Below are 13,925 nucleotides of genomic sequence, written 5' to 3' on the forward strand. Positions count from 1 at the left end.
TGAATGAGAGTCCTTGCTGCCGCATACCCACGCCAGCGTTTGTTGTCTGTGTTTAGACGTGGACCACCCCAGCATAGTTGTAGTGCTGTAGTTTTGTAATTTCTTTTTCCCCAGTGCTACACGATGGAGAACATCATCACCCTCTGAAGGCCTTCTTTGGTGAGATGTCCAGATCTTCAGCCCATTTTTAAATCAGTTGTTCATTTTCTTACTGTTGAATTTTAAGACTTCTTTGCATATTTTGGTGAACAGTCCTCTGTCAGATAAGACATTTGCAGATATTTTTTCCCAGTCTGGGGTTCAGCTGTCTTTCGGCTTTTGTTTTTTAAAATGTTTGGCGCAGAAAATCCAAATGGGTGAGGTGATCTTTCACAACTGGGCAGGCACATATAGCTGCTAGTGAGCTGTGTTGCAAACTCTCAACCTTAACTCCCGTGATTCTTTATTTGCAGGTCAATGTGACTGTGGACTACATTAGACCGGCCAGCCCAGCCACGGAGACGGTGCCTGCCTTTTCAGAGCGGACATGTGCCACTGTCACCATTGGAGGAATGTGAGTGTTCTGGCCAGCAGGGACTCAGCCAGAGCTGCAAGTTGTCCTCAGTCACGTCTCTCCTTTCTTTCTCCCTGATTTGCTTTCTGTTGCTCCTAACACAGTGCTTCTTAATTATTATGTCTGTGTAGCACTTTATATTTGCAAAGCATTTTATAATCATTCATTAGCTAATCATATTCTTTCATTATTGTTTAAGATTTATTGGGCTCTGTGTGCTTGGCACTATGTAGCATACATTATTACTATTAATAATGCCATTTATTGTCAGGCCCTAGGTACTATCCAACATTAGGTGGAAGAATTATCTGCACGTTAATTTAGGAAGTTGAATTATAGACAGACACACACACACACATACACACACACATACGAAAAAAGGGAGGGCAGGGGGAGAAGGGTTCGTTGGACATTTTCTTTGTATGGATGTATGTTGTCAATAGATGATGGGGCCTTTCTCTTTTATACTAGCTATATCCTGTTCTATTCCAGAGTCCCTTGGGAACTTGGTTGATGAACAGTCTTTCAAGGGAGGTATCTGACAGGGGAAGGAGGAAGCCTGCAGCCCGCTGGGGCATGCTACCACAATGAATATTAAAACAGTCAGTCAGTCCCCAGTAGCAGTTCTTACTCTGTGTAAAATATACCAGCATGATCATTGTTTCCATTTCTAGTTAACAATCTTAAATGCTGTTTGTTACCAAACTGGTATTTTTCTTCTCTTTTAAGGGGGCATAGTGGAGGGGAAGAAAAGAATAGGTTTCCCATCAAAACAGGGATTGTCTTACTGAAAGTACAATGGAGCGCATTATGAGAAACCCCTTTAAGCTGCTGTGTGCCTCTGAAAGGAAAGAGAGGCTCTAGCAGCTAATTTACCTTCCAGAAGCTCTGGTACCAAAGAAGAACCTTTCCTGTTCATTCGCACTGTCACACTTCGGCAATAACTATTTTTGGTCACTGTTAGCACTCCTGTATTTATATAAACCTTACTGTTCACACAACAGTGAGACTTTGTGAAGAGGAACTCAATACAGGCTTTTGTTGTCACTACCTTAATACCATCACAAGTGACACGCTTTATTAGAAGCAGAATCTTGACAAATCAGTTAATATTTTTGACAAGGGAGGGATTAGGCCATATTTTGGTCATTTTTCTGTCTGTGTAAATTGCACGAATGATTATTTCCATTTTGCAGTACTTCTCAGGAGCTAGATGCATGCTACTCTATCATGGAGAGCTGGGAAGTTAGTGTTCCTGTATATTAAAATTTTAACTGTCACAAACAAGGAGTCCTGTCAGTAAATAACTGCTCCTGCTATCTAATTTGCTAGTAAAAAACAAGTGTTAGTACTCTAAAAATCCACATCTTTATTTTTGCAAGATGTTTCCACCCATGTTTGACAATCCACTAGAGTAGGTTATTTCATTTAGTTACCACTGAGGTCTACTCTTAAAGTAAATGCACACTATTTAAAATTTGCATAATTTGAGTGTGTTACAGAGATTTTTCTTTCTATAGGGCAGTTTGAAACAGTTCATTTAAGAATTCCATAGTAGAGTGTTGTGGGCATGCTCCATGCCATGAAACCTGGAGTTTTCTACTGTGTTGATCTTGGCTTTAATGGAGATTACTTCTTCAGACTAGCAGTCCTTTCTGCAGAGGTTAGGTGGCTCTCTGTGCAGCCAAGGTTTTGGTCAGGTTCTCAAGCCTTCATAAGAAGGTATCAATCATTTTTTCAGTTTGGTTGGTTAACACAAGTTGATGGGTCTTAACTGACAGCATAGACTATCTGTATTTCAGGTTCATGTCAGGTGGTAACCTTGACCTCTCTCTACCTCTCAGTTGTTATAACTGGATTATAAGGAATATTATTTTGGTATTATTAAACCAAAGTATTTACCAGGATATCGATTCTTCCAGATACCTAAATTGTCCCCTTGATTAGACCAGCCTAGCAAGGTGCTTGGGAAGCATGATGAGTTTCTTCACAGAGTTTTTTCTACTAAACTGTGTGAAGCAACTGCTAGGCTGCCTTCAGGAGAAATAACTGAGATTTATGGATACTTTTGAGACAAACTCTCACTGGACCATAAGCTCCCCTGTCACTTATATTCCCTGTTGTAGTCTCAGTATTCAACATATGGTTGGAGTTTCAGTAGGTTTTTGAATTATTTGTTTATTATATTGCATCCTTTTGTGAAGCATAACAGGGAATACTGGGACAGTTGTTTCTATTGATCCCTGATTTTATTATTATATAATCAGTACTGGAGAAATTGTATTGGATAGTTTTCCCTTTTTGCTTGGTTATTGGGACATCCTTGCCAAGGATAGGATGTTTCTGGAAGATGAACCTTTTAATGCTTCTTACACTTTTTATGTTCTATTCCTACTCATAGCTTCTCTTTACTTTTCCCTTTGCCTTGATTTTGTTTTTATTCTTCTGAATTTTCTGTCCTTTTGCAAATCATTCCAAATAATATTATAAAAAAGTTGTATGAATAAATAACATTCAAATACTCAGCTAATAGAATTTAGATATACTAACAGCCTTCTTTCTGAGTGAAATGGTTAATTATTCAAAAACATTGTCTAGAGAAGGGATTTTTTTAATCTAAAATATTTTCATTTCATTTTAAACATAAAAATATACATATATTTCCAAATCTTTGATGGTGGCAAAGTAAATCCACCATTTGATCTTCCCTTTTAGAATGAGTACTTAAGGACACTAATTATGAAACCCTAGATGTCTGTGATTTACCTCCCCCTCATTTATTTCGCAGCCATTTTAAAGCCATTCATCTTATTAAACCTTTTAGTAGTACTCATCTGTTTTCATAAACACACTTTTTGTGTTTACTTCTATTTCAGTTATTAATAAAAATATTTGATGGAGTACATAATTAAAAAAAAACAAGCACAACCAGTATAAATAGTTATGAGGACAGAAAGAAATGGCCCAGCAGGTTGGGACAGAAGTGCACAGGTCTGGTGGCCCTCAGTCCCTCGGACCAGCATCGGGTAAAATCCTAGAATGTACAGGTCAGTTCAGGGAAGGTCATTTCGGAGAGCTCCTTTAGTAATAATGCATCAGCTCTCTGAAAGGCCGTCTGTGTTCAAGCTTGTAGAAATGTAGAATTAAGAAGTCATCTGATACAAATTATGCCTATCATCCTCTGTAGGCTTGTATACCAAAATACAGGCTGTTACAGCATCTAGAGGCTTTCCTGTTGTTGAGATAAGCTAGGCTCCTCTGGCTGCGGAAAGCTTCTCTGGAGCTGCTGATCACAGGCTAACCAGGCGGGGGAGGCGGATGAGGTGGAGTCTCTTGCAGTTATTTCAGAGCACATTTTTTGGTGTATTTCACGTGTCAAAGTGTGTGAATTCGCTCTGCCCTCGTTTAGGGTTCAGTCTAGTCCTTCTGTTTTTCTTTTTGGTGTGTAGGGGAGGGAGTTGAGTCACAGGATCTCTGTGAGGCACCTCTTGTGTGACAGTCTTCTGTTCCTATCTCTTGCCCTCTAGAGAATCAATGAAAACGAGATTCATCATCCTTCTAATAGATTAAAATTTTTTTCTTGATTAACTTCACTGTAGAGTTGGCAAGAGTTGTTATCTGTTAATCAAAACAGTTTAAATAAAAAAATAAAAAGATCAAACTTAGAGTTGTTTCTCCTTCTCTGGGTCCCGGGCTGGGAATTAGCTGAGCCTTTTAGGCTTGGTTTGTGACATGAAGCTGTCAAGATGGCGCTTCCTGTTAATTACTTTTTATTGTATTTAAGACACTTAAATAACTCTTCTTGTGATTTAGTCTTCTATGTAATTAGCTTCAGTGATTAAAATCTCGTTCTTTCTTTATTGTCAGAGCCTTCTTGAAGAGTGAGATTTTTCTGGGGTGACCTTTTCTTGTGCTGGACTTCCCAATTACTTGGAGCTCCAATTTGGCAAACCCATATTATAATGTATTAACTGGTTGCTCACTCTTTCTGCATGTCACCTTTTTAAAGAAAGGTGTGAAAATTTGCTCACATTTATAAGGAGGCACCTAAAAAATACAACTTGAGGGTGAAACCTCATATACTCACATTCACACTTAGTGCCATTCCAGCCCTGGAAAATTCTAACAGATCCAGCAGATACAGTATCACTTAAGATATTTTCCCAGTGTTTCTCATGTGAAGTATTTCACAATGGTAGGAGACCATTGGCATGACCTGTTCTGGGGAAGAAATGGCATAGAGATGAAACTGTAGGACAGGAACAATTAGAAAATGCCTGTTTTTGTACAATGTCCTATTTTGGGGGGTGGATTTTTTCCCCCTTAACATTCTTTTTGAAACCGTGTTTTGCTCTACTGCTTTTCTGCCTTGCCCTTTTGCTGTCTGCTGCCTTGATGCCCACACTAGTATGGGGCCTTGTTCCCAGAGGTATTGTCAAAGATCTTTTGGACTTGGGACATCTTCATTACCTCTTTGTTCTAATGACAATCATCCAGTAGCCTCAAAGCCATCCTTTTAAACTTTCTTTGTGTCTCTTTGGATTCTTCATAGATAGAGCTTGTCTTGTATTATATTTATGTAAACCAGACAATCACACTTGCAAGGAATGAGACTTCTGCTTCTTTTTTCTTTTTCTTTAGTTCCAGTTTGCAGGAATACTTCTTTCCTAAAGTCTTCTAAAAGTGACTGAAGCTTGAAGTCAGGTCTAGTCCTTCTTCTAGAATAATCCTTTTTGAATCCTCATTTGGTTTTTCTCTGCCACAGTAGGAATAAGTGTCCTACAATCTTTAGTTTTTCTGGCTTGAGTGTTTTTCTATAGCTTTAAGGCTTTCACAATCAGGCCAAACCTCCTGTCTCTCAAGTTTTTAAATTTTAAAACATACTAGTATCTCACTTCCAAGCTAAACATAGGAAGAAAGTGGCCTCTTGAAACCCAATTTTCTGGACCTAGTGTTCTTACTTAGAGCTGCCTACAGCATCCTGAAGATGCTCTTTTAGCATCTGAGGAAGTACGGAGACATTATTTATGTCACTGACTGGACCATTGCCTCCCGCAGATGCTCCCATGGAAACATAGATGCTCACTTCTCAGCCGTGTCTGCTTTTTAATTTTTGGACAATTATCCTTACAGCTTTATAAATTAATTTTACTAATTAAAAAATGTTTAACTGTGATTTATTTCTTTTAGCTTCCTTATATGAAAGATGAATATATATATATTTTTAAGATTTTATTTATTTATTTGACAGAGAGAGAGAGATCACAAGTAGGCAGAGGCAGGTAGAGATGGGGGAGGGGAGAAGGCTCCCTACTGAGCAGAGAGCCCGATGCGGGGCTCCATCCCAGGACCCTGGGATCATGACCTGAGCTGAAGGCAGAGGCTTTAACCCACTGAGCCACCCAGGTGCCCCGAAAGATGAATATTTTTGAATGTTTTCACTATTCCTTCCTTTAACCCCCAATTTTGTTATATTAAGTTTTACCATTAGTGAACTTTACAAAGTTCAGTTTATTGTTTCTGAATAACTTTATCGAGTATTTCCCTCTCTGAAAGATTAGAAAGTTAGAATGCTCCCTTTTTCACACTTCTTTCTTCCTTTTAAAAGTTTTTCTTCCAGAGCGCCTCGGTGGCGCTCAGTTGGTTAAGTGTCCAACTTTCGATTTCAGCCCAGGTCATGATCTCAGGGTCATGAGATTGAGCCCACCCAGTCATCTGGTTCCACACTCAGCTGGGAGTCAGCTTGAGATTCTCTCCTTCCCTCTATACCCCCTACCCCTGCACAAACTCTCTTTTGCTCTCAAAGTAATAAAAAGTTTTTCTTCTGTTTCAAGATTTATTACATTACTCCTCTGTCAGTGTAATTGTCTTCTAAGCTTTGCTTGTAAGTTTAACCCAAAATTTTACCCTCTACCCCCATACCATAGCAATTCTAAGTTACTGTTGGACCTAGTATGGTGGAGTGAGAAGACCTTACAGAAACAGAAATTCTATCTTGTTTTATCCCCAGAGAAATGTTAAATTAATTCCCTTTGTGTGGTTTTCTCTATGTGTGTATGTCTGTCTCTTCCTCCATTTTGTACTTCTTTTGTTGTTGTTGTTTTTTAAGTAGGCTCCACGCTGAGTGTGGAGCTCAACTTGGGGCTTGAACTCAGTCAGATGCTTAACCAACTAAACCACCCAGGTGCCCCCATTTTGTACTTCTTCATTTGCACCTGCCACTTGTATCTCAGTTCAGTCTTTTTGTAGTATTTCCTTTAGATTTGGTGAAGAACCTGGATTTTACATGTGTGGGTTGTAAAGCTTCTGAATTTCTGCATGTCTGAAAATGTCTTCATTTTGCCTATAATCTTGATTGTTAGTTTCTCTATGAAATTCTAGATTCAAAATTATTTTCCCAAGAACAGTGAAGGCCTGTTGTTCTATTGCTTCACCAGTGTTTATGAGAATTCGATCTCCATTCCCTTACATTTCTATTTTTTAACAATTTTTATTTTTTCTGACTCTGGAAGATTTTACAATTTTATGTTTATCTTTGGTTTTCTGAAAATTTATTAAAATATTTCTAGGTGTGTCCTTTTTTGCTGCGTACTCAATGGGCTGTACACTCATCTTGTAATTTTTTTTTTCTATTAGTTCTTGAATTACTGTCTTTCACTTTTGCCTCTGACTCTAGAAATTCTGTTGGTATTGTACCTTGTGCTTTGAATCTCTAAATTTTCTTCCCTTTTTTTTTTTTTTTTAAAGACTGCCTTTGCATTTTTGTTCCACCTAAAGGAGCTGTCTTCAACTTTATTTTTCAGCTTGCTTCACCGGCCAGCCATGCTTATTGAGTCATTTTCATTCATTCTCACTCTCTTATTCACTCATCTCATTCATTCACTTACTCATTAGTTCATTTATCAAGTAGTCATAAAATGCCTGGTGTGTACTAAGCTCTGTGTTAAGCTTTAGGAGTGTATTGGTAGTTCTGAAATGAAATGATTTCTTCTGCTGTGAAATTCACAGAGGTGATTCTCCCAATCTAGCCCATTTTAATTGCTTTTTATTTCAGCACTCATACATAAATTTTTTGTTCAAGTGTTTTAATAGCATCCTGTTCCTACTCCACAAATATAATACTTCCTCTGTCTGAGAAATAGTATTTAAAATTTAAAAACCCTCTTCCACTCAATTATCCCCCATGTTCTGTTTATTTTGTTTCTTTTCTTTCATAAATCCTCAGATATTTGGGGAACCTTGATTTATATACATGAAAGAAGGACCAGGTTGGGGGTGGATGGTGTTCCATTCCTATGCGGTTGTGTATGCCTGCCTCCCCAAGATGTCTCTGCCATGACAGGGCATAGAGAAGCAGAGAGTATCAGGGAAGCCTTCTTTGTGGGGTGTCTGAAACACGGAGGAAGAAGGCAAATTTCAGACCCCACTAAAACTCACTGCCATTGGGGTGGAGTGAGAAGGAGATGTGATGTGATTATGTGACTCGGTGTAAAATGCTGTGCCTCTGTGTTTCTTACAGAGCCTCCCTCTAAGGTCCTTCCCTGGTTAAATCACCTACCCTCTGTTCTATAATCATGAAATGTCCTATACATGATCTTGGTAATCTGGGGAATCTCACTGACATAATGTTAAAGTCATGTTGGTTTAGAAACGATATTCCCAGATACTTTAAAATATTGAATGGATAAGTAAGCCTTCTCCCAATTAAAGGGAGAGCTTTCGCAATAGAGAGACTTAGAAAAATCTCAGAATGTGAAGAGAAATCTACCACAGCAACTTCCTTTAGTGTAAGTCATGACTGCCTAAGTGTCCTTCTGCTTTCTGCTTGGTTAACCTCAGTAGCACCCTGCTAGGGTAGTTGAAAAGCTGTGAAGACACTTTCTCCAGTATTTAAACAGTGGATTAATAAAGAAGACTACAGCCGGAGTTGGATTTTATATTTTGATTAAAATTGTCTCTAGTAGAAACTAAGCCCCCCTAGAAGGAAGAGAAAGCATGGGAGCCCTATGATTTACGGCTTCTCTGCCAGTAGAAGTTTAACTGTACCCCTGTTTTTATTAAGGTTGTTTTTGCTAGCACTTGGGCTAGAAAGTTCCATAGAGTTTAAGTAGTCTACACATAATTCAGTTATTCTTCTCAAGCCCTGTTTGTTTTGGGGCTTTCGGGTGGTTTTATAGAATGTGAACTGTTCAGGAACACAAATGGTATGTGATAGAAGAAATGCCTATGCTTGCTGGGAGATTATTTCTTGGGTATTTGCCAAGGGTCAGAACACTCTGCTCTTAATAACTTTGTGGGGAATCATAGGGGCAGGAAAGAGGCGGGCTCATCTAGCTGTTTTGAATGTAGGTTCTGATTAATTGCTTAAATGATGTTCCCAAAGCCTCCTCGCTGTGGTGCTTTGTATTTTGTCAATAAAGGCCCTTGAGGCACAGCCAATACTCCACCAATCAGATCCCATCTGCTTTCTGTCTTTCAGAATTTGTGCAAACTTTCTGATATGCTGGTAACATACTTTCTTGTTTTGTAGCACCATTAGGGCTCTATTCTTGTCCATATCTGTCTTTTCTGTCATTTCAGTGGGACCTTAAAAAGGATGTCATGTGGACATAAGTTCTCAGTCTGCCATTCTGACCTCCCTCAAGCATTCTTTCTTTATTCTTTTGGATAATGCAATTGGTGTGATAAGGAGATGGCACATTTGACATGGTTACCAATAAGCAAAAATTCTGTGTCTTTTATATGCCATATCTCTGCACCTTTCTCTTTACAGTTCTCATGGCCAGCATAGTACAAAGTGATAAGGTAAATAGGAATGGAGTTTTTGTAGATTCTGCTATCTCCCAGTCGTGATGCTGCCTTATATAGGAGATTTGCTCCAGTTCATACTGAGTGAATTGATTTTTTTTTCCTAAGTAATAAAAAATTATATATGCACTCATTGAACACTACATCAAAAACTAATGATGTGCTATATGTTGGATAACTGAACATCATAAAAATATATAAATAAAATAAATAAAACCACAAAAAACTGTAATGTTTTCAAAAATTTAGGAAATAAAGGGAAATTATCCATTGTTTAATCATGCTAGTGTAATAGCTTTTACTTGGGGGGTATTCCTTTTGAGTGCTGGTTATTTCTTGAGATTTGAATCTGGGAACAGGAAAATTGACTTCTTGGCCTAGTGTTGGCATGAAGTCTAAGGCAAGTTGTTGTTGGCTTAGAGATGAACAGATGAACAGATGTGAAGTAAAACTGCAGCCCTGCTCCCAAACAGCTGTGCAATCTTGAGCCTTAGTTTTTTTCATATGTAATTTAGATATAAATTACATCATTGAGTGGTTGTAAGAATTAAATGTACTAAGGCATTTAAATGTTCAGCATATTTACTAAGACCTGACAGTCAAGTTCTCACATCAGCTCCAAGCCTCTGAACTTGACTGGTAACCATTGATGTAATGTCATATTTAGTGACTTCTGTCCTTTCTCTCTCTTTTTAAAGTTCATTTATTATTAATTTGAATAATCTCTGTACCCAGCATGGAGCTTCAACTCATGACCCCTAGATCAAGAATCGCATGCTCCTGACTAAGTCAGTCAGCCTTCCCTTGTTCTTTCTTTTCTTTATCCTCTTTCACACACTTCTGGCTTTTTTTTCTCCACTCAAACTTCTTCTTCTTCTTTTTTTTTTTTTTTTTTAATTTTAAGGACTTTTTATTGAATGTTTTTACATTTCATCCTCTTCTTAGTCTTCACACTCTTCCTGGCTTCACACTCTTCTGGCTAATCCAATCCAGTGGTAAACTGCTACCTCACAGAATGTTCTAAGTATTAGCTTAAATAAAATACAAGAAATGCCTGGTACATAGTAGTTGCCCATAGGTTAATTAAAAAACAAAACAAAATTCCTCATTGGATTATGGCTTAGATTTTGTAGTAGTCCATTTTTAAAAAAGATTTATTTATTTATAATAGAAAGAGAGGTAGCGGAGGGGCAGAGGGAAAGGGAGACAAGCAGATTCCCCATAGAGCATGGAGCTTGATGTGAGGCCAACCCCAGGACCCCAAGATCATGACCTGATCTGAAATTCAGAGTCAGACACTCACCCAACTGAGCTGCCATGCGCCCCTATAGTAGTCCATCTTTATTGTTCCATGCCAGGCCCTTCAGTTGGATTTATCTCTTCTCTCACCTTCTTAAAAATTACCATGATGAAGGGTGCCTGGGTGGGTCAGTGGGTTAAGCCTCTGCCTTCAGCTCAGGTCATGATCTCAGGGTCCTGGGGTCAAGTCCCCCATCGGGCTCGCAGAGAGCCTGCTTCCTCCTCCCTCTCTCTCTCTCTCTCTCTCTGCCTGCCTCTGTGCCTACTTGTGATCTCTCTCTGTCAAATAAATAAATAAAATCTTAAAAAAAAAAGAAAGAAAGAAAGAAAGAAAGAAAGGATGAATACCCAACTTAAAAAAAAATTACCTTGATGGCTAACTTATATCTGTTTTCCCTCTAAATCTGTTTTTTTTTTTTTTTAAAGATTTTATTTATTTATCTGACAGAGAGAGCACAGGTAGGCAGAGTGGCAGGCAAAGGGAGAGGGAGAAGCAGGCTCCCCATTGAGCAGAGAACCCCATGCAGGGCTTCATCCCAGGACCCCAGGATCATGACCTGAGCCGAAGGCAGACACCGAACCAACTGAGCCATCCAGGCATCCCTCCTCTAAATCTTAAAAGTGCACTATGTTAATACAGTAATTATTGATAAGTATTTGCATACTGGTACAAGTGGTATTCATGTTTCAAGAAGTTTAATGCACATACAATTTATCCCTTACTAAAAGTAATTATTGAAAACATCTTGGGGCATTTGGATGGCTCACTCGGTTAAGCGTCCGACTCTTGATCTCTGCTCACGTCTTGATCTCAGGATCCTGTGTTCAAGCTCCACAGTGGGCTTCACAGTAAGCATGGAACCTACTTTTTTAAAAAAAAATCTTTCAAAGCGAGAGGTGTGCTCGGAAGCACCCTGTCTGGATGCAGTGCTGTGGCTAGTGCCTGCCTATCTCCATATCTGAAGTGGTTGAAAAGGCAGAGGGCTCCTAACGTTTAGTGTTTTAGAAAGTGCTATTCTGTGCCCGCGCATGTGAAGAGCTCTACTGGAAGTTGTATTTTGTGGAACTTACTGAATCACTCTCTCTGTTGTGATGCGCTCTGTTGTGATGTGAATTTTTGTGCCAACAGTAAAAATGTGTTTACAACAGGTAGAACTTGGAGAGAGGAAATAGTTGGACCTTTGAAGTCAGTGTGTGTGATAGAATTTGGAGATGTTTAATAACAGCATGCACTTCCTAACAGGTAAAGGAAACTTGGGACTGTCTTCTTTTTTTTTTTTTTTTAAGATTTTATTTATTTATTTGACAGAGACACAAGTAGGCAGAGAGAGGAAGGGAAGCAGGCTCCCTGCTTCAAAGAGAGCCCTATGTGGGGCTTGATCCCAGGGCCCTGGGATCATGACCTGAGCCGAAGGCAGAGGCTTTAACCCACTGAGCCACCCAGGAGTCCCTTGGAACTTCTATCAAGTTCCCAGTGTGGGTTTTACATGGAGCCTTTTAGATTTCTGATATGTTTGCTTAACATATCAACTGTGATTCAGCAGACTTTTGCTTTAATGTAAGTTTCTATTATGTTAAAATTGTGATGTATAAACCATCACATATTAGGTCAACAGCAAGGGGAATTCTGTTGTACTTGTTAGATCATTGTTAGACCATCTCTTCTTTGCCAGCCCCTGCCCCCAATCATGTTGGCATTGATTGCAAAATCACTTTTTTTCTTTCAGAAGCAGTTATACAGAGCATTTATTCTTGTCACCACTTTCTCAGAAAACTCCCACTGAAACTGTTCCTTCACTTACCACTTAGCACAGCCTGTGTCTGTGGAGAGATCAGACCATTGAGTGAGGGTTGACCACAAAGGTCCTGTAGTAGTTTACTGTGTTTCAAAGCCAGGAACCGGAATAACCCTGCCCTCCCCAAAGAGTAGGAGAGAAGAAGGAATTTCAAAATCCTTAGCCTTTTTGTGGGGCTCATTTGTTGATTATATTAGAGCTACGAATCAGTTCATGAAAAAGTACTTCGTCTTCTAATTCTTAGAGAAAAATGTTGACCACCAGAAGACAGTTTGGTTTTGACTTAGTTCTGTAAGTGGAGACTCAATTCTCGAGTTTTTACTTGCAGAGATTCTGAAAGCAGTTAAGTCTAAAGCAGTTACATATTCTGAACCATAGCCACACTGACGTTGAGCTTGGTCCAGTTGCCAATGGCTTCTGGGGAATAAGAACCTCGCTCTCCTGTTCCTGTGGTGCCCGCTGACTGGATTGTGGACTGTAATCTGTAACAGGACAGGTAGTAGAATTCTTTACTGGCTGCTTTTTTTCTTTCTGACCCATATGACAAAACTTCTCTTGAGCTTCCACCCTAAGAAGCAACCTGTGCCAAGATAATTTTCTTCTAACTTCTCTAGAATGATTGGGTTTGCTAAACGAACATAGAGTTACTCTTCTGCTTAATAATGACTTGGTATTTCTCAGAGCTGTGTGACAACCTTCTAGAACCTAGAGTATTATTTTGGACTTCTTCCCCTAACAAAGCATTGTTTATGTGTCTCAACATCTGCCTAAACTATAGAGGACTTGAAAATGACTTTCCAGGGTTACCTCATGCACATTTTGGTCTTTACTAGACCTCTGTGATTTGGCTGGCTCTACTTTCACTGTCAGAGCAGATCATTCCAGATGCCATTATGTAATTTTCTGTCGTGGGGTGTGTGTTTGTGTGGGCGGGTGGTTTTGTTTTGTTTTTAAGTGGTGTTTAATGTCAGGCTAATAATAAACTGGGTACGTAGGCCTGGTTTTGTCATAATGGCCATGAGTTTGTTTATTTGTCCCTTATTCCCCTGAAAGGCGGAAAGCTCCCCCTCCCCAAGTGATGCCTAATGTTGGAGGGAGCTGATCACAGTTGCCTAGAAAATGCCTCATGGCAACTAGCAGTTCCATTCTGAAGAGACAAAGATGATGACTCTGAAGAATCTTCTCTCTGATTGCTCTCGCAACCTCTCACTTGTCTCACTGTGGCCTAAATTGAACCAATAGAAACAAATTTGCTGTTCCTGAACCACTTCCAGAAGTTGGTCTTTGCTTACCCACAATTCTTAGGTTCTTGTTCTTTGGGGAGTGCCAGGTTCTTTAATAAATTTATAATTCTGGGGGCCTTAAGTTATGTTAGGTTACTCATCCAGTCAATTTTTTTTTTTAAAGATTTTATTTATTTATTTGTCAGAGACAGAGGGAGAGAGAGCGAGTGAGCACAGGCAGACAGA

General features: G+C 39.2%; 1 protein-coding gene across 1 annotated transcript in view; it reads left to right on the plus strand.

The window, feature by feature from the left end:
• Positions 1–13,925, plus strand: part of SND1 (staphylococcal nuclease and tudor domain containing 1) — a 411,934-nt gene that overhangs the window by 184,312 nt on the left and 213,697 nt on the right. The window contains exon 12 of the mRNA XM_004741837.3: positions 453–553. Within this exon, the coding sequence (XP_004741894.1) occupies positions 453–553 (101 nt within the window). The remainder of the gene's footprint in view (positions 1–452; positions 554–13,925) is intronic.

Source organism: Mustela putorius, unplaced genomic scaffold (genome assembly GCF_011764305.1).
Source record: "Mustela putorius furo isolate JIRA1106 unplaced genomic scaffold, ASM1176430v1.1 tig00003845_pilon_pilon_pilon, whole genome shotgun sequence".
NCBI classification, from domain to species: domain Eukaryota; kingdom Metazoa; phylum Chordata; class Mammalia; order Carnivora; family Mustelidae; genus Mustela; species Mustela putorius.